Source organism: Sturnira hondurensis, unplaced genomic scaffold (assembly GCF_014824575.4).
Source record: "Sturnira hondurensis isolate 20B ecotype Veracruz unplaced genomic scaffold, ASM1482457v3 Scaffold0010448, whole genome shotgun sequence".
NCBI classification, from domain to species: domain Eukaryota; kingdom Metazoa; phylum Chordata; class Mammalia; order Chiroptera; family Phyllostomidae; genus Sturnira; species Sturnira hondurensis.
The window spans coordinates 2,447,238-2,470,983 of record NW_028083079.1 but is presented as its reverse complement, the minus strand read 5'-3'; the positions used below and the strand labels follow the sequence as shown (position 1 = coordinate 2,470,983).

At 46.0% G+C, this 23,746-nt stretch overlaps 1 protein-coding gene and 1 non-coding gene across 2 annotated transcripts in view; both read right to left on the bottom strand.

The window, feature by feature from the left end:
- Window positions 1–15,074, bottom strand: part of PAPPA (pappalysin 1) — a 224,054-nt gene extending 208,980 nt beyond the window's left edge. The window contains 2 exon segments of the mRNA XM_037059146.1: window positions 14,336–14,589; window positions 14,591–15,074. Coding sequence (XP_036915041.1) covers window positions 14,336–14,589; window positions 14,591–14,721 — 385 coding nt within the window. The 5' untranslated portion in view covers window positions 14,722–15,074.
- On the bottom strand, window positions 6,992–7,123 carry LOC118996003 (small nucleolar RNA SNORA66). Its single transcript, XR_005068406.1, has one exon. It is a non-coding gene; the product is annotated as a small nucleolar RNA SNORA66 (small nucleolar RNA).
- Window positions 15,075–23,746: the final 8,672 nt, after the last annotated feature.

Here is a 23,746-nt window from a genome sequence, read left to right as displayed (position 1 = left end):
TCACGAGAGGCAACCTTACACTGATATTTCTCTCCTTCTCTCCTTCCCTTCCTCTCTAAAGATAACTAAATAAAATTTAAAAAAAAAACAAAAAAAAACCCTAAAGGAATACTTCCTAGGGTAGCAAAGTCTAAAAAAAAAAAGAAAAGAAAGAAATATTCTCTGCTCCTGAGGGGCTTGGAGAATAGTGGGGAGAGACAGACAGACTCACAGCTAGTCACGGCAGAGTGATAAATGAGAAGGGATAAAAAGGGCTGTTGGACTTGATTTGAATGGCGATGGATTAGTTGTCTGATAATTTCTAGCGTCATACTCCTAAAAGCTGCTCTGAGTCAATGTCCTCTGCTGAAACACGAACTGAAAAGTGTGTGTCCTTCTAACTTCATGTATGGCTCTATGTTTTAAATGATGTGCATGACATATCCACATGCAAGGCAAGGTACACACTCCCCATACATACCCATGCCACCTGTTTCGTAAGTCCGTCCCCAACGCTGCCGGGTGGAAGCGGCTCTGAAATCTCAGAGCACTTCCTAACCCCATAATAAAAGCATGTCTTCAACAACACGGTGTTTCTGCCCCTGTGTTTGCCCAGCACTCTATTAATTGCTTAGTTATAGCCGTTACCATGATGTCATATATCTGTTTACCAGTCTGCTTCCGCCACTAGGCCTGGGAGCTCCTCGAGGGATGGAACTGTGCCCTGTTCTTCCTTTAAACCCACACATCCTAGTTCCACATATAATACACAAAGACTTCTCAATAACTATCTAATTAAACAAATGGGTAAGCGCATGGATGGACCGATGGATGGATGGATGATTGGAAGGAAGGAGGGATGGGTGGATGAATGAAAGGAAGAGAAGGGAGGAAGGAAGGAAGAAAAAAGGGATTAATCTCTCCTAATGTACTGTCATTTTCTACTGAACCTTACAGAAAGCCTAGGACAGAGGTTTGGCCCATGAGAAGTGCTTAAGAAAAGCAACTCAACAGTTCTATGATGTAGTCTAATAAGCTCACCAATGTGAACCCACTGATGTAACTGTCATCCCACATTGTAACGAAACACAAAGGGATCTGGTGGAAAGAACACTGATGTGAGAGTCAAGAAACCTAAATTACAGTTTCAATTTTGCTGCTCGTTTGTTGCTCAAGTTTACTCAACTTAACTTAGTTTTTAACAAGCTAACTTGCCTGGACCTCAGTTTCTCCATTCATAACAGCAGATCTCATAAAGCATTCCAGTTTTAGGACCTGGGGGTGGGGGCTGAACAAAATATCGCATTTGTTTGTTTTTAGCAGATCACAGCTAATCAGCCCAGTGGGGCTGGTCTGAAAATAAGTCATCCTGAGACCTACATCCTGGCTCTACGGAAGCCTGATCAGCTCCAGCAAGAGCACATCACAAGTCAGCCTTGTTACTCCAGTCATCTGCTTCTCCGAACCCCACAGTTCAGGCAGCACAGTGACGACATGCCTCTCACATTTGGCCCAGAATGTACCCCGAACCTCCCCAAAGGGTGAAAATGCATCTCCACTGGGCATACAAGAGTATTTGGGAGAACACACTCCAGGCTCTGCTCCCCAAAAGAGAAACCCAGAAACATTTGGCAGGGTATCTTTGAAGTGTCTGTGCATCTCCCAGGAGACTGCTTAAAAATGGGTAATGCTCTCACGGATGTAAATGGTCTTTTTGCTCAAAAGTCACCTGCAAATTAAGTTAATTTTGCATATCAGATATTTGTTAGTCGATCTCTTTTAATGTTCATTCAAAATATTCCTCCATCTCCCCATCCCTTCCTTCTTCTCTCCCTCAATCCCTTCCCTTTTAATTCTACAATCTCTGAATGTTTGCATTAGTGACTGGGGACACCACCATTCATTCATTCATTCATTCATTCAATGTTCATCCTCTCATGGAGCATTTACTGGATAACTGCGTCATGCCGAGCCATGTTAGGCTCTGGGGATAGAGAAAATAATAATGTCCTGGATTTGAACCCTGGTTCTGCCACCCTTTCGCCTTGGGGCATTCAGTGAATCCTGTAACTTTCTAAATCTAATTCAGAGGGTTTAAAGTGTAGCACTCAGCACAGAGCCAGCACATAGTAAGTGCTCATTATAAGCTAGCTGCTTTCATTACTGTTATTATGGCTGGGAATGTGTACTCTCCCCGCAAGGGTACATAAACAGTGGATAGAAGACTCCAGATCCTGAGGTCACCCCAAGGACTCACAAGATGAAGGGGAGCAGACGGAAAGGCCCCCCTATCAAGAATAAGGAAAACGGATGAAAACTCAGGCAACAGATACGACCCCAGGACGCTCGAGGTCCAGTGAGAACCCGATAAGGGGGCTAGTGGGGAATCTGAGAGGAGAGTGAGGCTCAGGATCATGTGCTGCAGCGCACACAGAAAACAAGTGCTTTGCAAACAGTGAAGGGGCTGGGAAGGGGAGACCAAGGCTAAAACGCAGCTTGGGTTAGAAAGGCCGAACTGTGAATAGAGGAGGCATTTAAATACACTGCCTCCTCCCCCTTCTGTTTTGGAAGACCAGATTTTTTTTCCCCTTCTGACTCCTTTGCTCAAGGGGAAATGGAATTAACCACTGTGTAATGTTTTTGAGTGTGACCCATGGGGTAGGTCATGTGCTTTGGTTACGTAATGCAACATGCCTGAGGCTCCTGAGCTCTTTCCTCCAGCATCGTTAGATATTTAGTTGGTTCTCTTTTGCAGTCATGCATTCATTGAGCAAAATTACATATAATGCCTTTATAAGCCAGGCACTGTGCTAGGCAGTGGAGAAGATGAGATGACCTCAAATAGCACACAATGAAATGAGATAGAAAGAATTCCAAGTCTTTTGACATATGTGTGCAGATTATACAGTGGGTACAGCTAGATAAGGGAGGTTGTACTTGGAGAGGAGTCAGGCAGGGCTTCCCAGAAGAGGGGGACCTTGAGCAGGATCCTGTAGAGGCTTAGGTGGTCTGCAAAACACTGCATGAGGATATGGAAGACGCATCAAATTTTAAAAATGGCATAAAGAAAGCCTAAGTTATTCAGGGTACTGTAAACAATTCCATTGCTATCGAAGGACCATTGAAATTTGCATTCTAGAAACATATGACTATCACATATTGAAGGGTAGGCTGAAGGGGTACAGGGGCTGAAGCTCAAAAGAGGCCCCATAATCCTAGGGAAAGAGTCAAAGCCAGATATGAAGAGGGACTAAGCTAGAAAGAGGAAAGAAGATTATAAAATTGTCAGGAAGGCAATACCGACAGGAACTGATGCCGGACTGAATATGGTGGAGTGCATATCTACCAGAGGAGGACATAGAGCATGTTGGAGAAAAGGTGACTGAGCTTTGGACATGTTGTGTTTGAAGTGCATGTCCACATTTCCGGTGGATAGCGGGGTCAACGGTCTGGAGTCCATGAGAGTCTGGACATAGATGATGCTCATCAGCAGAGAGATGGCAACTACTCCACGGGAAAGGGTGCAAAGTCAGGAGACAGGCAGACCTTGCTCTGGCCTAATACTCAGAGAGCAGAGGCTTGGTCTCTGATCCGGGCAACCCACTTCCGTCACTAACCCTTAGTTCCTCATCTATGAAAAAATGGCTTAGATGAGTGCTTCTCACTCTCACACACCTTGGTTCTTCAGACTTACGTGCATGTTACATCACAAATCAGAATACAAGGTGTATGTGTATTTATTCCTTATGCTTTCTGTCTTACACTTTGCATCGCTTAAAGCAAGGCCTCCTTGTACCTGATTGGCTTGTTATTCTACCTTCCTCCATGTTCTTGTCAGCTTTTGTAGTTGAAAGATGTTCAATCCCATCGGGGGAAGTAACCCCTTCCATACAAACACATTTTGTCATATTCTGCCACATTTCCTGTTTAGACAGCAATAGGAATTTAAAAAAGAGATGGATATGGGACAGATACAGAAATATCTTCTTGATGGCTAAGGTGACAGGCACAGGTTAGACCATGAACTCTCTGAAGGTAAAAATGGCTGAACTAGGGTTCTGCATTTAGTAACATGCTCCCCCCATTCACGTACTTAGGTCCTAGCTAGCAGTGACTCCCCCACCTACTAGACTTTTTGTTTCTTAAAAGTGGACTTGAACCTGAGACATTCTTATGCTCTCTAAAATTGAAACAGGGTCATGTCTGCTTCCTACTCTTTCAGGTTCTATGGACTCTGAGTTTGGGGTAAATAATACTGAAAGACAAATTTTCTTTCTTTTGTTTGAAGAAAAATTTAAGTGGTCAAGTTAAATTATAAACACCGCATTAGCGGTGGTTATAAGGGGGAGGAAGAGAGAGAGAACAGAAGGGGGAAGACGGAACAAGAGGTACTTCTTGGATGACAGTACTGGGGATTCCCAGAAGGAAAATAGGTTAACAGATGGCTACAGATTCCAGAGTTTTACTATTGTAATTCATGAAATGATCTGATTAAGATGCTTAGCAAGACTAAAAGGCGAGTGCCCCATTCTGATGTGAAAACTTCTCTGCAATGGCCTTTGTTTAGTAAGAAATTATGAAATGTGAGTATTCTAACCATTAGCCAAGTAAGTGATCACTGGAAAAGTCACTTAATGAGTTTTTTAGATATTTATGACAGCTATTATTAGCAACAATATTGATGAGATGGCTTCCAGCCATTGGTAAGTACCAATATTACCTAAATAATGTCTTCAGTCAGTCTTTGACTGAAATTCTACGCATTGGTACTTTGCTTTCGGAGTCAAAGTGTTCTGGGGGAGACATTAAAGTATATATGTGCCTGGTAGAGTAACGTTTTAAGTTGTTACCAGTCACTGATACCTTAGCAAGAAGGAACACCATGTCCTTTTCTGTGAATGAGTGTTGCTAGGAAAGAGGGAGCCCAGTGTGTGGGCCCTCAGCCCCTCAGGGAGACAGGCACAGGCACCACCTAGTGGTGGAAAATACACCAAAAAGGAAGAACACTGGGAACTAATGCCAACTTTGCAATTTTGTATTTGGACAGCACTGACTGGAATGATCAAATCCTGGGAGAGCTCTGCCAGAAGGTTCTCTAGGACAAAGATAGACCCATCCCTACCCATTCTGTTCAGATGAGGAAAATCAGCCCAAGACATAAGTGAATTGTCCAAAGTCACACAACAAGCTAAGGACTGAATGGTCTGAAACTGCCATCTCCTAGCTCCTAGTGCTCTGCTCTTCCTTTTCCCTTGCACGGAGGCCTTCCCTGGATGGCCTTGGGCTGCTCTTGGGGCTCACCCCCAACGCCACTGCTCAGTGCTGCCCCCCCTGACAACCCGTTTAAATCTCACTCCTCATGCACCGCCCCCACAGGGACCCCTAGAATCCCTCCTCGATTCTTTTTCATAAACATTCACCTAATATTATGGGATATATATTTTATATTCACTTATACTCAGTCTTCACCTTTCCCCTCCCACTCTCCACCTCAATATAGACTCCCAAACGCAGGGGCATTTCCTCTTCTGTTCCTTGCTTTGTCCTCAGGCCCCAAACTACACCTGGCATGCAGCAGTCACTCAATAAATACTTGCCAAATGCCTGGGAAGGGATGAATACATTTCACTTTGTCTCTTGTTTTTATCTATATTTCTTAGATTCTCTACAAGAAGCACTCACTGCTTCTGTAATACGTAACAATAAAGAGTTTATTCTGTTTGTCTTTTAAGTTTTGTTTTACGTGAAGATCATCGCCATAAATCTTTCCCGAGTGGCAAGGGACGGAAAGGCAACTCCGGCCTCTGTCAAAGGAGAGAAGCCTGTCTAATTCAAGAGAGTTACTGAGAGCATCTGAAATGACGTGTGGCAAGGCCTGGGCACACACTATACCAGTGTGAGTTAACGTTTACTGGGTGCTTACCCATAGTCTAGATTCCATTACTAAGCATTTTTCCACATGGAGGCCCAGTTAATCTTCAAAACAACCCTAGGAAGTAGGAGCCAGTACTATCTGCATTTTACGGATGGGAAAAGCGAAGCTTGAAGACATTAAGTAACTTGCTCAAGGTCATGCAACTAGCAGGTGGGAGAGCCGGGAAATCACATTCAGGCACCCTGACCCAGGCAGGATCAGGCTGACTCTCGCGTCCCAGGATCAACCAGTACAAAATACTTCCTCGGGAAACACACACTCCTTTTCCCTGCTTCCTGATGGTGTCAGCTCTCCCCGAGATCAGTCAATTACAGGCTATTCCACCAGGGCTCTAGAAAGTTCTAGGAGACTCTCCAGGCTACTGGAGATGGAAAGAAATCAGGAGCTAGTCATGAAAAATAGAGGTATGTGGAAATGTGAGTGTGTGTGTGTGTAGGTGTGTATGTGCGTATCACCACAATATGTTTTGTATTGTCACAATGACTAGCAGGTCCTAGGGGGCTCTTACGCACAGAACCAAGAATGCTATGTGTTTCACAATGTGTGGGACAATTCCACACAGCAATGAGTGTCCTCACTCAAAAGCCCAGTTAGGCTCTCTCTACTTGGCCCTTCTACTTGCCCTCCCTAAGGCTTCCAGCCCTCTTCTCCTTTCCCTTGAGCTTCCTCAGGATGGTAAATCTCCTAAACTCCGAAGCCTAGGCTATGTTCTTTTCATTCATCTCTGTGTAACATTGGTAGCATCCGGAACCCTCTCCAAGTGGCTGCCTCTGTACTTAGAAACCTATCAGCCCACTGACACACACAGAGACCTAAGCCTTCCACTCCTCCTGTGGAAACTTTTAATTAGGGAGCTTTTCAATCACACACAGATGGACAGACAAAAATGTGTGGAAGCCCGAGATGCCTGTCCCCTGGTTGCAAAGATGGTATCAGGCTGCCAATCTTCTTTCAGCTGCACCCCCGCCCCCTACATTTCTGTTTTCTGGAAAACTTGAAACAAACAAAACATACATAACATCATTTCACAAATCAATAATGTAGCATGCATTTCTAACAGATTAGGACTTTTTTTTACACTGTACTGGCATAGAATGGGCCACCCCAGGAGCTTCTGAAGCTAGTACATTTCTGTCACCACAATCGCTTGAGCCAACCTGGTTCCCTTCACTTCCTCAACATCATGTGAGTTAGTGATCGAGTTTGCACCAGATTAGAACTGTCACAAATACACAGCACTACCATTATCACTCCTACCACAAGACACAATAATTCCCAATGTCAGCGCACGTCCACTCAGATTCTGTAACTCAGGGACCTGCACATTCCTGTAAATGGAATCTTGCAGACTTCCACAGTTTAAGCAGAGTAAGGAGACAGGAAGGTGGGGGAGACAGAGATGTCCTCTTCCACCTCTTCTCAGGGGCTCACTAAAACTGTGGGTACGATGTGAGAGCCCCTATTATACCCCTACTCCTCCTTGTGCGCCCTGAGAACAGTGAGGCCCAGAGAGGGGCAGTTATTTTCTCAAGGTCACAAAGCAAGTAAGTGGTAGCAGGATTTGGCAGACCTGTGAAGAAGTCCCAGCAGCAAAGGACTCCAGTGAGGCCATCAGTATCAAAAGATTTGCCAACTCCATGACCGTTTATTATTTGCCGAGTGAGTGATGAAATAAAGGCACCTCCCCAGAAATGACCTTCATTGGGTGTGTCCCTCACATCTCTCACCTTCTGGCTCCTCCTACTATTGTGGACAAGGTGGACTGGGTCCTGACCTTGGCCAACAGCTTCTGCCACCATTGTCTCACCTGGTTCCTGTGACAACCCGTGAAGGAGAGAGGTTGAATATAACCACACCTGAATCCCTCTCCCCTGAGGCCCCAGTGGTTGAGTCAGAAGTTCCAAGACACAGAGCTCAGAGGAGACCAAGCCAGGACTGGAACTCAGAGCTTGTGAGTCCCAGTTTCAGATCTTCGAAGGAGCCAAGGGGCCAAGAACAACAGGTCAGTTCTCGGCACTGCCAATAAGTGCATCGAGGCATGATGCAAAGCCCTTGGTGTATCAAGAAAGATGAGGGAGCATTAAGGAACAGAAAGGAAAGGGAAGGTGTGGTGGCAGGTGAGAAGAGGAATGACATCTGCAGGTTTTCTGAGTCCTTGGCCACAGACTGACAAGGTACAAGCTGCCTGCAGAGCAAGTCCTCCCACCTGGGGCACCTGGGGATCTCTCTTCTTCATATGAGGCACCTGCAGCTAGTCCTGGTTTCATAGTGATCACAGGGGGGGGGCTTGAAATAACAGGAGCACACCTCTCCCTGCAGGACTACGCAGGGCAAAGTGGGGATGCCTCAGAGCTGACCTTCTCTTTTATTTTTTGGAAGATTTTATGTATTTATTTTTAACGAGAGGGGAAGGGGCAGAGAGAGGGAGAAAAACATGGATATGGGATTGCTTCTTGCACATCTGCAAGTGGAGACCCGGCCTGCAACCCAGGCATAGGCCCTGACTGGGAATCGAACCAGTGACCCTTTGGTTTGTAGGCTGGAACTCAGTCCACTGAGCCAGGACATCCCTTTTTAATACCCCTTGTTCCTGCTCTGACAGGTTCCCTTCCCAGGCACTTGGAGAGATGCATTTAAAATCAGATGCAAAGAACTCAATGTGTTACCCCACCCCCCCACCCCATAGGAACGTTCATACGTTAAAGCAATGCCAGGAGAGGGTATGGCTTCACGCGCAGGAATAGCCCTGGAAGGATGGAACGTCAGGGCCAGGGCACTGAGAGGTTTGGTGTCAGCACGGGAATTAACAATGAAAGAAGGGTCTTTCCCAGCCGGGGTTCAGCAACTCAGAATCAGGGCAGCTAAATTTCTCTAAAGCTTCAGCCAGTAACCGGCTTCCTGGGCAGGGACATAACACTTCCCGCTTTGGGCCTCAATTTTCCCAGCTGTAGAGGAGGGAGACACCACACCGGATCAGTGATTCTCCCCACTGATGGTCCTTCCACATTACCTGAGAAGACATCGAAAACCATCAGTGCCCAGGCCAGCCCCACACCCACAACATCAGAAACCCTGGGATGCAGCCTGGGCATCAGGATGTTTTAGAAGCTGGCGATCCCATTGCTGCCAGGGGTAGAAACTACTGAACCAAGTGATCTCCCTGGTTCAGAGAGAGTGGTTTGTAAACATAGCTTAATGCTTAGCTCCTCTATGACTCTGGTCCTCAGTTTCCCTGTTGCACAATGAGCTGTCTGACCCAGTCCACACCAGGCTGGCCTCCCAGGACCCACACTTGCTCCTGAGCCCCACGCCTCTAGTCTCAAACCTGCCTTCATCTGGGTGGATAGGCAAGGCTGATGCAGCCTCCATGACCCCACCTGTCCATGTCAATGGCTGCTTGGGAGCAATGTGGAAGTTGGAGGACATTTGGGAAAGGAGCAGGGGGCACGTGACAATAGGTGTGTGACCTGGACTCCACTGTGACCACCGTCTGGCTTCTGTTCCAGGGGGTGCACTGCTCTCCCTCGAGGCTAACTGTTTTTCCTACGTACAGGTCCAGTGATTCTGGACCTCCTCTGGCTCTTACCACCACAGGGTCATCCAAGTAGGTCATAGAAGAGGAAATCAAAGTGCAAGGAACAGACTGGAGGGGGGTCTAACTCTTCCTCTAGATACCCTGTCTATTCTGGATGGGCTCCCCAGCACCTTGAGGGGCAAAGCTCTGCTAAAGCACAGACAGGTCCCCACTTTCTGAAGACCAGACTAGCAAACTGGAAAAGGGAATGTGATTACTTACTGGATGCAGCCACTGTTGACTGAGTCCCTAATGAGCTGGAACCATGCCAGGTACTTTCTGCATAGTTATTTTATTGCAGTATGTTGATCTTGTTATGTCCATTTCACAGATGAGCAAACCAAGGAATATAGAGATGAAGACATTTGATTCAGCTCACGCAGCAAGTGATTGACAACAGAAAGTCCAAGCCTGGTCTGTCTGATAATTTGGCATGAAAAGAAACACAGATCTGCTAGGTCAAACCCAGGGCTCCACATGAGATTCATACTTATTTTTCATCCTTTTTAATCTGTGGCTGATGGTCAGCACACAGAGAGGCAGGAAGGAACGAGGATACTCTGCAGAAGTCATCTTTTCTCTGTCCAAAGAGGTGAAGAGGAAACAGGCACCTGGTACTCAAGTTCACATCTCTGCTCTGCCCACCCGATGACCTGTGGCGCTTTGGGCTAAGTCACTTTAACTCTCTGCGCCTCTGTTTCCTCATCGGTAAAATAGGGGCAATGGCGCCTGCCTCCCAGGTGGCTGTGAGGATGACACATGCAGGCACAAAGCAAGCACTTGGCACAGTGCCTGGCACCTTGCAGGCAGCCAGGAATAGTTACTTTCCTTCCTGCCTTTAAATGTCCTCTGTCAAGAGTGAGAGTTTTCAAAAATCATATCCAATAATAAAAGTGAAGTTTATTGAGTATGTACTATACACCAAATCCTGTTCTAGGCACTTTTCACCTATGAGCTCTCATTTCATGGATAGGTGCTTATACTATGCTAACTTTGTAGATGAGGAAGCTGAAGCCCAGAGGAGTGAACTAGTTTGCCCAAGGTCACCCAGCCAGCTAGGGGCAGAGGTAGATTCCCATTTAGGTAACCTGGCTACTGAAACTGGCTTCTACCCATTGCAATATTCCAGAGCCCGTGACTAGAAATGTTGAGGGAGAACTGTGTTAGTGTACAGACTTCTTGAAACCTAGCTTTGCCATTACAGCAATCCTCAAGTTGGGAAAACGCAAGTATTCTTTCTGGGGAGGGGTTGGGTGGGCAGGAAGAAGTGGGAGCTGTAGAAGGAGGGAGCAAAGAAAAAAACTTATGAGCAGCTAGCAAACTCAACAGTCCAACGCTGAGAACAAAAGAAGAAAGCGTGGCAAGAGGAGGGGCTGGATGAGGATCAGGTAAATCCCCTTCTCCTTCTGAGCGGGGATTCTGGATCCCCAAGGGATGGAGGTGGAAGGAGGGCAGCCCTTGTGGGGTCCACATTTCACGTACCTAACAGGTCAGGAGAAACTTTAACAAGATTAACTGCTGCTCAGGGCCTCTGCTCGATGAAGCAAATTGAATCCATTGTTTTCTTTCTCTTTCTCTTTCAAACTAGAGGGCACTGGGTGGGCAGGGGCGGTGCTTGGGAATGAGGGCCAGGGGTCTGGATCCTGCCTGGTAGAGCACAACAACAAAGGGATGTGGCAGAAAGCCCCCCACCCCCTGCCTTAAAAGAAAGCCTAAGTTGCCCTGTATGAAGCCTGAAGCCTGTGTCTGGGTGGTGGGTCTGTGAGGGCAGAGAGGTGACAGTGTTGGCTGGACACATCCCCTCTGGGGTGTGCGGAATAAGGCCTGGAAAGTCAACACACTTGGGATTAAATTCTAGGTCCTGCTATTGAGGACCTGTGTCATCCAGCACACAAACTTCCCCTGTTCCTGTCTCCCTAGTTGGCCTGCGTCACCTCCCAGCACCCTTATCCCAGTAACCTTAAAAAATTCTTCCATCCTAAAGACCACCCATTGTGGGTGGGTCATTCGGAGAATCCTGCACACAGGCACTTTCTAACTTTACCTTTGTTTTTTGCCTGCACATGCCTTTCCTTTTATACTTATTAATATATATCTGTATACATATATGTGTGTACATACATATATATATTTCTCCTTCCCTTTTGGAAAAATAAAAGGCATGTTTTCTGAGCTTCAGAAGCAAACTGCTCCTTCACTCCTTCCCTCTGCCTCTCCAAGAGCCTGTCTGAACTGGTGTCAGTGAAGTTTGAACTGGGCAGAAATAGCATCCTGGGAGGATCTGGGAGCACAGCCCGCCTACCGGGAGCAGCAAGGCCTGCCTCTGGCAGACGACAGACCCGGTTAACAGCACCGTAAAATTAGACCTTTGCGAAACCCAGTCGAATCCTGCAGCAAAGAGTGATGTAAGGCAGCCTGGCCTGACAGCAACCCTCTGCCTGAAATAGCAGCGCGGTCCCTGCTGAGAGATGCCTCGCTCTCTCAAGATCGGGGACCAGGGATTCCTACGAAAGTGGTGACGCCCAGCCCAAGAGAGCCAGCAGAGGTCAGGCAGCAGCCCGGGCACCCGAGGTCGCAGGCAGCGGGAGGACATGGCTTGGCACTGGCTTCCCCACAGCCCACCTGGGCCCTGCCTCTCCCAGCCCAAACTTACACCAAGGGAGAAGCTGAAAAAGTGCTTCTGCAAAGAACCGCTGTTTGTTTGCTTTTTAATTCAAGGAGAAGCAGGTTCTTTTTAGTGCAACAATCTCTACCGTGTGGAGGATATGCAGAATGAGTCTTTTCTGGCGCGGGGCCAGGTGTTTACACACCGCCGAATCTGGCTCGAACTCAACTAGGGGAGGGGAAAAAATCCACCAGCATCCCCGGAGGAAAGCGCCTGGCTTTCTGGTGCTGCACTACAGCAGCGCCTTTTTTTTTTTCTTTTTGAGAGGAATGTTATTTCCACACATAAAATGGACCAGGCATTTTATACAAGCAATAATAACCTAACGTCCCCCATCCAATTAAAGTATTTTACTGCACAATCTTTGTGTGAGAGAGTGAAGGAGTGCTCAAGAGAGGGCGTGTGAAGAGGGGCTCCTCGTCTGAATTACAGACATTTCTACAGCAAGCTCCCGCGGAGTCCCAGGTGTTATATACATGCGTATATATTTTTAAAAATGAATTTACTACCTTTTCATTGATGATACCTATATAACCCTGAGCTCGCCTCTCCCAGAAGGGAAGCCTTCCAAATCACTGGTTACCACAGGTAAACACTAGGAAAAAACAGATCTGCTCATTTAAGAAAAAAAAAATCATCCCCAAGCAGCAGGCTCTGTGCTTTTCCTATGTTCCGAGAGAGAAGTAAACATACCACAGCCCTGAATTACCATCATCATCACGAGTAACATCTCTCCTCTCTACCCTATTCTACTGTGTTCTGGGTGACGAGGCTTGGGGGCCAGAAGTGAATGAGCTCACTTTCCCTCTTCTTCCTCGGGGGAAAAAGGAGGGAAGAAAATAGCATGTGATGACGTCAGATGTGGGGGAAAGTCACTTTCTTGCTTTTGGTTTGGTAGCAGAAGAGTGGAAGCTTTGGGGGCACATTTCTTGGCGTGGCAGCTGGATTTGGGCGCCCCCCCCCTCCAAAATGGACTTCGTGTTATATAGGACAGAGTCAGCAGCTACATCGGAGACAGCCAAGACAGACAGGGGAAGACCTGCCGAAGCGCTCACAGCTTTCCCTTCTGAGACAGCGTGTGTCAGGCAGGGGGATCGCAAAACGCCTCTCTAGGGTCCTGGCTGCAGCGAAGGGGGTATCCCTACGCGCACTTTAAGACGCCCTAGGACATGGCAAGATTGTTTGTGCAGGAAGGGAATCTCCTAGCCAGAAGAGGCAAAACTTTTCCTGCTCTCCTCCAGCGCCACCCCCTCCGTCCCCCAGTTTTATTAAAGGCATTGCCACAGATTCATTTAGAAGAGGGAAAATGGATGTTGGAGCATTTCTAAGGTTTGCAACCCTCGCAAAGTGTCCGGTTTCACTATGAGCTTTGCTGGGGAACGGGGAAAGGGACAGAGAGGGAGGGTGAGGAGGGAGAACTCAAATTCATTACAGGCTGTAAAAGTCCCAGATGAGAAAAGTGCCCCTTTTCGCAGCCGAGTCAGGGAAGACTGGCGGGGTGTGCGTAAAGGGAGGTCTTGCCCCAGCCTCGGGTGACAGGCAACAGGCTTTAAAAGCGAGGACAGCGACGACAGTATGTGAGTGTGTGTTTGGCTGGGAGGACAGGGGTGAGTCCCGGAGGCAGACGTCAAGCACAGAGCAACTTTGGGGCACTTCAAGGACTTCTAAGTCCAGGAGATGAAAACAGCCTCGTCCTTGCAGGCTTTCAGGATTACCGGGTCAAGAGACGGGGGATCACCTCTATTAAAAGGTCCAAGAAATCAAATGGTCCCCCAGCTTATTTTCACATGCATCCCAATCGAGTCACCCTGCCCTCCACGCCAAACAGAGACTGTACTTCCGACCATCCCGAACACGGTTTAAGTGCCTGAGGCTTTCCGAGAGCAGCCCTCACTGATTGAAGGTCTCGGGACCGCCAAGAGCGTTCCCTGAGATCCTCTCGCGGGGAAGCAGGTTGTGAGGTTAGGTGGCAGTGCCTTCTGAGAACGCCCATTCCGCAGATGGGGCAAAGCGAGACTGGAAGCTACCTCCAGGTGCTTCGGGTGCTCCGCGCCTCTGGCGGGGCGGCTCCAGCACAGACACACCCGCCAGCCCCGGACCAGCCGGCCACCCGCGCCCCGGCACCCCCGCGCCCCTGGGGCCCCGAGACCGGTGCAGCGCCCGCCAGGGCGCCCTCGCCTACCTGTGATCACCGCCGGAGACCTCTGGCCCCCCTCCGCTCGTAGCCACACTTGCAGCGTGAACGCGTCCCGGGGCAGCTCGATGTCGGCCCGGAGGCGCAGCTGCTCGCCTCGCCCGCTGAAATAGAGCGCCCGGCTCGGCGGGCTCGGCTCCTCCGCGGCGCCCCGCGCCTCCCGCTGCTGCCGCCGCCGGGGGACGCGCACGGCTTCCCAGGCACCGCCCGGCGGCGGCGGCGGCGAGGCGCGGCGGCCGCGNCGGTCCGGCGGCGGGGCGCGGGGGGCGGCCGGCCCGCGGGTCTCTCCGGGCCCGGCGGGGGCGCTCGGCCAGCCCGCAGCCCAGCGCGGCGCTCAGCAGCCCCAGGCGCAGCACCCAACTCCAGAGCCGCATGTCCGACGGTCCCCCCCGCCCCCCCTTCGCCCCTGCACCGCCGCCCGGAGCTGCCAGCTTTGGGAGCCTCGGCGCCTCGACTTTCTTCGCTTCTTCACCCTTCTTGGGCGAGCCCCCCCTTCCACTTGCTTTTTTCTTTTCTTTCTCGCTTTCCTCCTCAAGGTGTGTGCTCCACTCCCCCCACCTTTGAAAAATACAGCCCAACTCCTCCTGGTTGGCAATTAATTGCTCTCCCTGCTCCTTTATCTGCCTTATTCCCCCCCAACAGCTGGTTGCCTTCCTCCTTGTTTTATTTCATTTTATTTTATATGATTTCTCGCTCTACCAAAAAAAAAGCTCCTCTAAGATACTGCTCCGCTGAATTCCCTCCCCCCAAAAGATGCTCTAATTTATTTATTTTTTGCGTCCTTTATAACACAAGCCACAGCCCCCTTCTCCCCCCCAATCCCCCCTCCCCTCCCTCCTTCTTCACAAAATGAAAGGAAAGAGGGGGGAAAAATCCCTCAGAAGATGAGTAAACAAGCGTATGCTAATCTGCTCCCGAGCGCTCCACCTTCCCAATTGAATGAGTCCCTGTTAAAACTGCGGGGATCATGACTAATCAATCAGTTTGGAGAGGCCGAGCTACCCAGCCTGCCTCCACTTTGCCGCTTGCCTCCTTCCCTTGCTCTCGCTTCTCCACCCCCTCCTTCTCGTTCTTTTTTTTTTCTTTCTTTTCCTTTCTTTCTTCTTCTTCTTTTTTTAGGAAGACAATCTTAAAGTAACAATTTAATGAAATTCTGTATACACCCCCTTACGGTCCTCCCAGCTCTTCTCATTCCTGCTCAAAACACAACATTCCTGTTTTTGTTTTGTTTTGCTTGCTCCCCCCCCCCCACTCCTTCACCCGCTGCCCCTTATTATTATTTTCTCCCCTCCTGGCGGGAGAAAAAAATCTATCTCTTCTCTGAGGATCTCCTTTGCACTTTGCTGGTAAACCTCATCCTTCTCTATAGCACATAAAGAATCTTGAAACTTGATTCTCAGATTTTTTTTAATTGCTGTCTCTTTTTTCCCCGTTCACTCTCCTCTCTCTCCCCCTTCACCCCCTTTCTATCCCCCTCTTCTCCTCATTTCCCTTCTCTCCTGCCTCCCCTATCCTTCCCTCCCTTTCTCCTTCTTGCTCTCTGAATTCTCTTAAAGTTATGCAATGGTGAAAGTCCTCCCTCTTCCCTAAGCCCCGGTGTTACTGGCTTCAGCTGGTCCAAGTGTTGTCCTCACGGAATCATCAGAAGAAGCCGGAGGAGAGGCATTTGCCTTTCGGAAGCTGTGGACGCAGCACAACCAGGTCTCCTGAATACCCTTAAAAATATTCTGTTGGTTAGAAATTATTTTAGTTCTATATTGAAAAAACGAGAGAAAAATACTAAATGTGCCTGTTTTTTTTTAATTAGTTTAAGAAATTCAGGTCCTCTGACATTGTTCAAGTCACAGGTAAGGACCTGACCAATTCGCTGCTTTGTAGGTCTGTTTTGAACTTGGACATAGATGTAATATATTTTTGTTCTTCTTTTTCCCCCTCTTTATAGAACTCAAAAGCTCCCCCTTATGGCAAAACAGTTTTTTTTTTCTCCAAGTGTTTAATAAGTCAAAACGAGTTAGCAGTGGTGGATTACACATTATTATTACCAGTCTGTTCAAATAATGTAGTGATAAAAATATGCTGTGTGAGATTTGCATGTGGGGACCATGCTGGGAGCCTGGGGTGAAGTTAACTCCGCTACTGTGCCACCTTCCTCCCCATGAGCTCCTGTCCTCAGAGCTGCTCCAGATGCTGTCTGAGAGCTGGGATCCTTCCTATACTCTCCCGGGCGAGGGAACACCAGTGGAGCCCAAGTGGTGGTGAAACGATGCCGATTTGTAGAATGAGCAAATGAGTCAGACATCCCCTCTATAAAAGATGGAATGCAGTATGCAAGGATTATGGCAGCATTCTGAAAACAGGGGAGCCCAGATTCAGCTCTTGGTTTGGGAAGAACATGCCATGTAGTCTCGGGCCAAGAATGTTTGNGAGGTTTGCATGTGGGGACCATGCTGGGAGCCTGGGGTGAAGTTAACTCCACTACTGTGCCACCTTCCTCCCCGTGAGCTCCTGTCCTCAGAGCTGCTCCAGATGCTGTCTGAGAGCTGGGATCGTTCCTGTACTCTCCCGGGCGAGGGAACACCAGTGGAGCCCAAGTGGTGGTGAAACGATGCCGATTTGTAGAATGAGCAAATGAGTCAGACATCCCCTCTATAAAAGATGGAATGCAGTATGCAAGGATTATGGCAGCATTCTGAAAACAGGGGAGCCCAGATTCAGCTCTTGGTTTGGGAAGAACATGCCATGTAGTCTCGGGCCAAGAATGTTTGAACTCAGTTTCTCCAGTTATAAAATGAAAATGGCATCGTATGCTACATGTGTTTCCAGAGACTGGATGGAAAGAAGAGGATCTTTAGTGCCTGGTGTAAGGAATTTGCCCAAGTAAATCTTTCAGTTTCTGCAACTCCAAGTCATCTAGAAAAGCCCTGAGGTTGCCATTCAACTAAAAAAAGAAACATACCTATGTTGGACTACATAAATTATACCCCACAAACCCCCCTCTTTCCCCAGTAAAAGTTGGAAGACAACTACTGATTCACTTCAATTGTGGCAGTTACATATATATTTAGAAGTTATACTTCTTCCAGGGGCTTCTAACTCATTGTATGCAATAGTTTTGAATATTCCTATTCCTTTGGGGCTTTGTGAACGCTCCCAGGAAGACTTGAACTAGAGTTCTTAGTAACCACTCACCCTGGCACATGTCAGTGCTATGCCCTGAGTGAGTGGCTTTGCTAACCCTGAACTTTCTTACCTTTAAAATGGGAATAGGTGTTTCACAAAAATATTTTGAGGACTCAATATGCTCTTAAACTGTAAAAATGCTATAGAAACACCATTTAATCTACTGTTGTAGTCAAGGACCAAGTGCTCCTTAGGTTCTTAAAGATGAACAATATTCCAGGAGGCCAAGCTTTCACTTCTCCCCTCTGGCGGGCACGAAGAGGTGGGGACAGAGAGATGCAAGTCTCAGCGCCCCTTTAGCTCCTTGACCTCAGTCCCGAAATGTATTGGGAGCAACTGGCAAAGCTTTGGACTCGTCTTTTATTGAACATACATTTATTATTCTATCCCACCTATCTCGGAAACCTCTCTCACTTTTATGTATGTGTGTGTATGTATGTATGTATATGTATATGCATGTGTTTGTTTTTGATTGAGTGAATAGAACTGGATAGATTGTAACCCTTGGTTCATGATCCACAGTAAGTATTGGCCTAGGCACAACATTCTTATTTTTTGTATGTAATAAGTAGTATGTCATGTGCTGCTATCCTTCTTTCTCTCCATCTCTTGACCTTTCACGGATTTATCCTTTCTCTTTGTATTATCTAGAGTCAATGAGCAATCGTCTGAGAGGCAGGAGACCTGGGTTCTAATTCTGACCTGTGTTGAGATCTTTGACCCTAGTGTGCTCCTAAGTGAACTGAGATGAAAGAAAAGGAGTTGAAGATTCCTAAGATTGCTTCCAAATCTGAAGTGGAATGGAGCCGTTTAATTACTGCAATATGGCAACAATTCCCATCTAATCATCCCATACCTGGTCAATTCCCTCTCACTCCCCAAGGAGTCCCTTTTTTCTGGGGATTTTGGTCCTAAAAACTACTTTTTAGAATAAAAATGCTTCTGTCCCTCCACTTTTAGGATATGTTCCTTCAATATTCATTTTATTTGGCAGTAAGTAAAAACAAGGTGTTTTGCCAGGGAGGGTGTAAGAGTCTAGTGGAAGTCAGGAGAGTAACATCTAGATGGAGTCCTAAATTTTGGGAAGGGTTTGAAGGAGGGAGGGAGGTTCAAAGTACACATTTCATAGTCATCCTAACTTGGGTTCCTAGGACCTCACAGCAAGGTCCCTTGATTTCTCTGAGTCTCGGTGACCTCATTACAGATGTGTCCTGAGATAGTGTGCTATGGACACATAGTAGGTGCTAAATAAATTAGTACCCTCTCTTCCTTTACAGGGATCTAAATTCTATGGCCCTCTGACCTTTTGCCAGCTTTTACCTAGAGTCGGAGCCGCACCTACTTCCTACTCCAAGGCAGAAGGATTAGTCTCATCTCAGACTTCAGGGGCAAGTATTGTCTGTCTGGCAGAATCTGGAACTCGATTAGATTGGATCTTGCATTGTTCTTGGTGTCTCCTTTATGTCTCTCCACCAAGATTAGAGTGCTTCCTGGCCAGTGTTGTCACCATGTCCCTCCCCCACCAGCCTGAAGGGCTCCCTCCTCTGGGCTGTCCTAGAACTTCCTCTGCATGTCTCTGGGCACATCCCCAAAGCCAACTATTGCCTTTAATTACACATTTGCCTGGCTCCCCTTCCCATGTAGACGGAGATTCTGGTGCATTCAGAACTGTGTATCACCAAATGTCTAGCCCAGCACTTTGTATCCAGTTGCTGGTCCAGGACTGTTAAATTTATATAAATATAATTTATATATATGAATATACACACACACATGCACATACACACATTTGTTAGTATATATAGATATATAAATGTATAAATATACATGTTTTTGCTTCTTTAGTTTTTTCTGTGATGACAATGTGTTCAGTGCTATGAACATACTAGGTTTTTAATAAATACTTAATTTTGCCAGCTTTTATCAAATGATGTATCTGCAGACACCCAGACAGATACAGTCAAATTTAATGCCTGCCAAGTTGAGGGTCACTAGAAAAAAATCTGGACCTGAGAGTAGAAGAAATCACATTCAAATCCTGTCTCTGCTAAATAACAATTCTAATAACAGCTTACATTTATTGAGTATGCTCTATGTTCCAAGCAATATTTAAATGCTTTTTATAGGAGTGATCCCATTTAATCCTCCCAACGAGCCTACAGAGGAGGTCCAGTAATCACTCTAGTTTATAGGAGAGAAAAAATCCAAAACCTGTAAACTACACAGACTAAGTAAATAGTGGAGAGCCCAGCCAATCTGGATCTAGCACTCATCTGTGTTCTAGCTTCATGGGCTGGGCAGAATCACTTAACCTTTTGAATACTGTTTTTCATTTTTAGGGATTTCATGAGGTTATCCAGGAGATTAAATGAGATGATGGATGTCATGTGATGTAGTGACTAGTCCGGATGTCAGTGGGTGTTGGGTAAACCCTGGCTTCTTTACTTCCTCCACACCAATAGTTTAATTATATTAATGTAACACATGTAGTGGAGTTGTCAATTGTAAAAACTGTGCCAGAGTAAAAATGATCCATCTGCATTAAGCACCTACTATGTGTTTGATACTGTACTAAGTTTTTAGTTTCTACAAAGACTGGGAGATAGGTTAAAACTCAGTCTATCTGGATTGCTCAGCAGTTTTCTGCATATCCTTTTATCTTCTTAACACATGTTAAAAAATAAATTTATTTTGAGCCCTGAGTATTTTTTAGCATCTGTAAGCCCTGTCTGAAAAAAATATTAACTCCATGATTTAATAATTGCCTGTTTTACAAACCCATAAAAAAAAGAGAGCCAGTGATCATACTGTTTGCCTGAAGTGGAACTGGGGGGTTGGATGTTAGGAAATGCTCTGGCTGTGTTTTCTGAACCTTTGTGCCCACAAGTGGGTGGCCCTGGAATAAACTGTAGTCTTCGCTTAGTCTTCCTGCAGGCTGATGACTAGGGAGCTGAAACAGCAGCTTCTAGATTCCAACCCTGGTCTTTTGACTCAGGCCAAAGAGTGTTATTTTGTCTCAGGTGCCCCAGGCATTTCTCAAATGCCGAATTTTAGTTGAAGATGAAGATTGCTGCTTGACACTGCATTTTTTATACGTAGAAAAGCATATAGCTTTATCAAGTTTATTATTTTATCTTTACTCTGTATTAATAGTAATAATTAGCTATAACTTATTATGAGAGACACCATCTTGAATGGTTGCTGCATTATTTCATTTAATCCTCAAAACTATACTCCACAGCTTTCCATATTCCCATTATGCAGATTTTTAAAACATGAGGCTCAGTTAAATTGGATTTGAGGACACATTTGAACCCAAGTCTGTCTCACTCCCAAGTTCACATTGCCAATTGCTTGTCTGGCCTGCCACTAATCTACCGTTAACCCTTGTATTGTTTTAAATTGGAGTCAGGAAACTCTCTCAGTGATCTTGTGGGAGAGGAAGCTTTGTGAGGAATCAGAAATGGGCAGTGGTCAGTGTTCTCTTCATTCCTTTCCCCTTGTTTTGTAGAACAGAAAATAAAACAGTTGATAACCCCTTCCGCTTAATTCCAGGATGAATGTATTTTGTGGCTCATTTGAGAAGAGGCCTTGAGTCACATAATGGACAATGCTCTCGACTCCTTTTTTTTTTAACAGAAATTGCAGAATCACTGTCCAATTGGCCACTTTTTATATCAACTGCAATGGGAGAAATGCAATTAATTGTTTTTCAGAGAAGACCTTTCCATGGGAAATTGATCCAGCAGTGGTTTCTGATGAAACTCAATCCGTACCAGTTAAGAATAATATGACTTGTAGAGCAACTTCTATACGCTATGCATGAAGCTGAGGGCACATGTTCTCACAACCACTCTGTTAGGTTGGTTTTGCTCTGTTTGTTTTAAAAGATAAGGAAATTCAAGTTTAGAAAGAGGGAGCAATTTACCCCACATCACCTAGCTAGAAGATACATGTCGAAACCAAAACTCTAACCTATATGATTTTCTCCAACCTAGGGCAAATGTCACCTTCTCCATAACATTATTCTTTATTAAACATTAAAATAAATAATTCCCAAAGGATTACTTAGCTTTTCTTGTCCCCTGAATTATTAGATTTATGTCCTTGTCTTTCTGTGCCAGATCTTAAGCTTCTCGAAGATGAGACCTCTGCCTCTCGAGATTCCCTATGGGGTTAGAGTTCTATGTTTTATGTTGAGTAGAAGCTCAGTGGACATTTGGTGAACTCTCAGGGACCGCCACAACTTTTTGTTAGGTGTAACTTCCAGATAATGCCCTGTTTCTTTCATTTTACCTTAGCTTGAGTCCTTTGAATTCTTACAACCCAGGTGAATTCCCATCCACAGTGCACAAGCATTCCTTTGTCTCCACGTCCTTGCCAGCACTTGTTGCTTGTTGATTTATTGATAACAGCCATTCTGACAGGTATGAGGTGCTAGCTCATTGTGGTTTTAATTTGCATCTCTGATGATCAGTGACCTTGAGCATTTTTTCATGTCTATTGGCCATCTCTATATAATCTTTAGAGAAGTGTCTACCAGATCCTTTTTCCATTTTTAAAAAATTGGGTTGTCCTCTTGGTGTTGCGTTTTCTAAGTATTTTGTTGGTGGAAATGCAGACTGGTGCAACCACAACAGAAAACAGCACGGAGCTTCCAAAGACTCAGAGATCCCACTTCTGGGGACTTATCGGAAGAAAATTGAAACACTCATTCAAAAGAATGTACGCATACCTATATTCTTTGCAGGGTTATTTATAATAGCCAAGATATGGAAACAGCTGAAGGGTTCATCAGTAGGTGAGTGGATGAAACAGCTGTGGTACATTTACACCATGGGAAAGACAGAAATCTTACCCTTTGTGACAGCATGGATAGATCTGGAGATTATTATGCTAAGTGAAATGAGCCAGTCAGAGAAAGACAAGTACCGTATGATCTCACTTATATGTGGAATCTAATGAACAAAGCAATGTAACAAAATAGAAACAAAGGCATAGACACATGGAACAGACTGACAGCTGTCGGAGGGGAGGGGGTTTGGGAGACCGAGTGAAAAAACGTGAAGGGATTAAGCAAAAAACACACAGGCACAGATAACAGTATGGTGATAGCCAAAGGGAAAGAGGGGATGGGAGTGGGTGGAAATGGGCAAAAGGGGGACAAACAGGGATGGAACACGACTTTGCTTTTGGTGATGAGTGCCTTATGTAGTACACAGATGATGTTTTATTGAGTGGGGCATTCAAACCCTGTATGGTTTTATGAACTGATGTCACCCCAATAAATTCAATAAAAAACCCAGGTGAAGAAAGTTCTGGCTCTTTCAAAAAACCTTACTCATATGCCCTTCACCAGTCAAAATTAATCTCCCCTTTGCTGAAACTTGGATCTTCTCACCAAGCCCTTCAACCAGCACTCATGCATGTAGCCTTCTATGGCTCCTTACCTTGTCATGTGGACGTAACCCTTCCGAGGAGGTACATGGGGATGTTGTTAGTGGATACTGTACCAGCCCATTGTAATATCACATAGTTTTTAAAGTAGAAAGTGCTTTACAGCCTTTTAAACCTACAGATAAAGACTCACGGAGCAGAAGAGGTTCTCCCAAAGTCACACATACAAACCCTTTCAAAGTAAGGATTCCCTGGTTTCCTGGTTCCCAAACCAATACACTATCTATGATAATGATGCCTCTATTATTATAGGTGATGATAACTCATTTGTTCATTTGACAATTATTTATCAGCTACCCATTTTTGTGTGTGGCATTGTGCCCAGGTCTGGCTAGCTGTCTAACACAATTTTTCACTCTCAAATTATGATTATGGTCACTAATAGTTGAAATTTATTTGCTTATATGTGGCGAGTGCTTATACATCATATCATGCATTCTTTATAACACCCCTATGAGGCAGGTGATACGACTACTTCCATTTTACAAAGAAAAAAAAGAACTTTAGAACACAGCTTTCTAATCCCATGTTCTTAGGCTTTAGGATAAACTACAGTCAAGTTTCATCCAGATAGTTGGAAATTCACTGTCCAGTGTCCCAAGTTTGTGCTGAAACTTGTGGACTTGGCAGTAGTCAGCTCTCCACAGGAAGTCAACTGAATTTTTTAACACTGATAGAGAACGCCACTCAATTCTGGGAGAATACAGGATATTGGCCGACTAAGACCGCATCTGAAAACACTAACTTTAAACAGTGAATTGA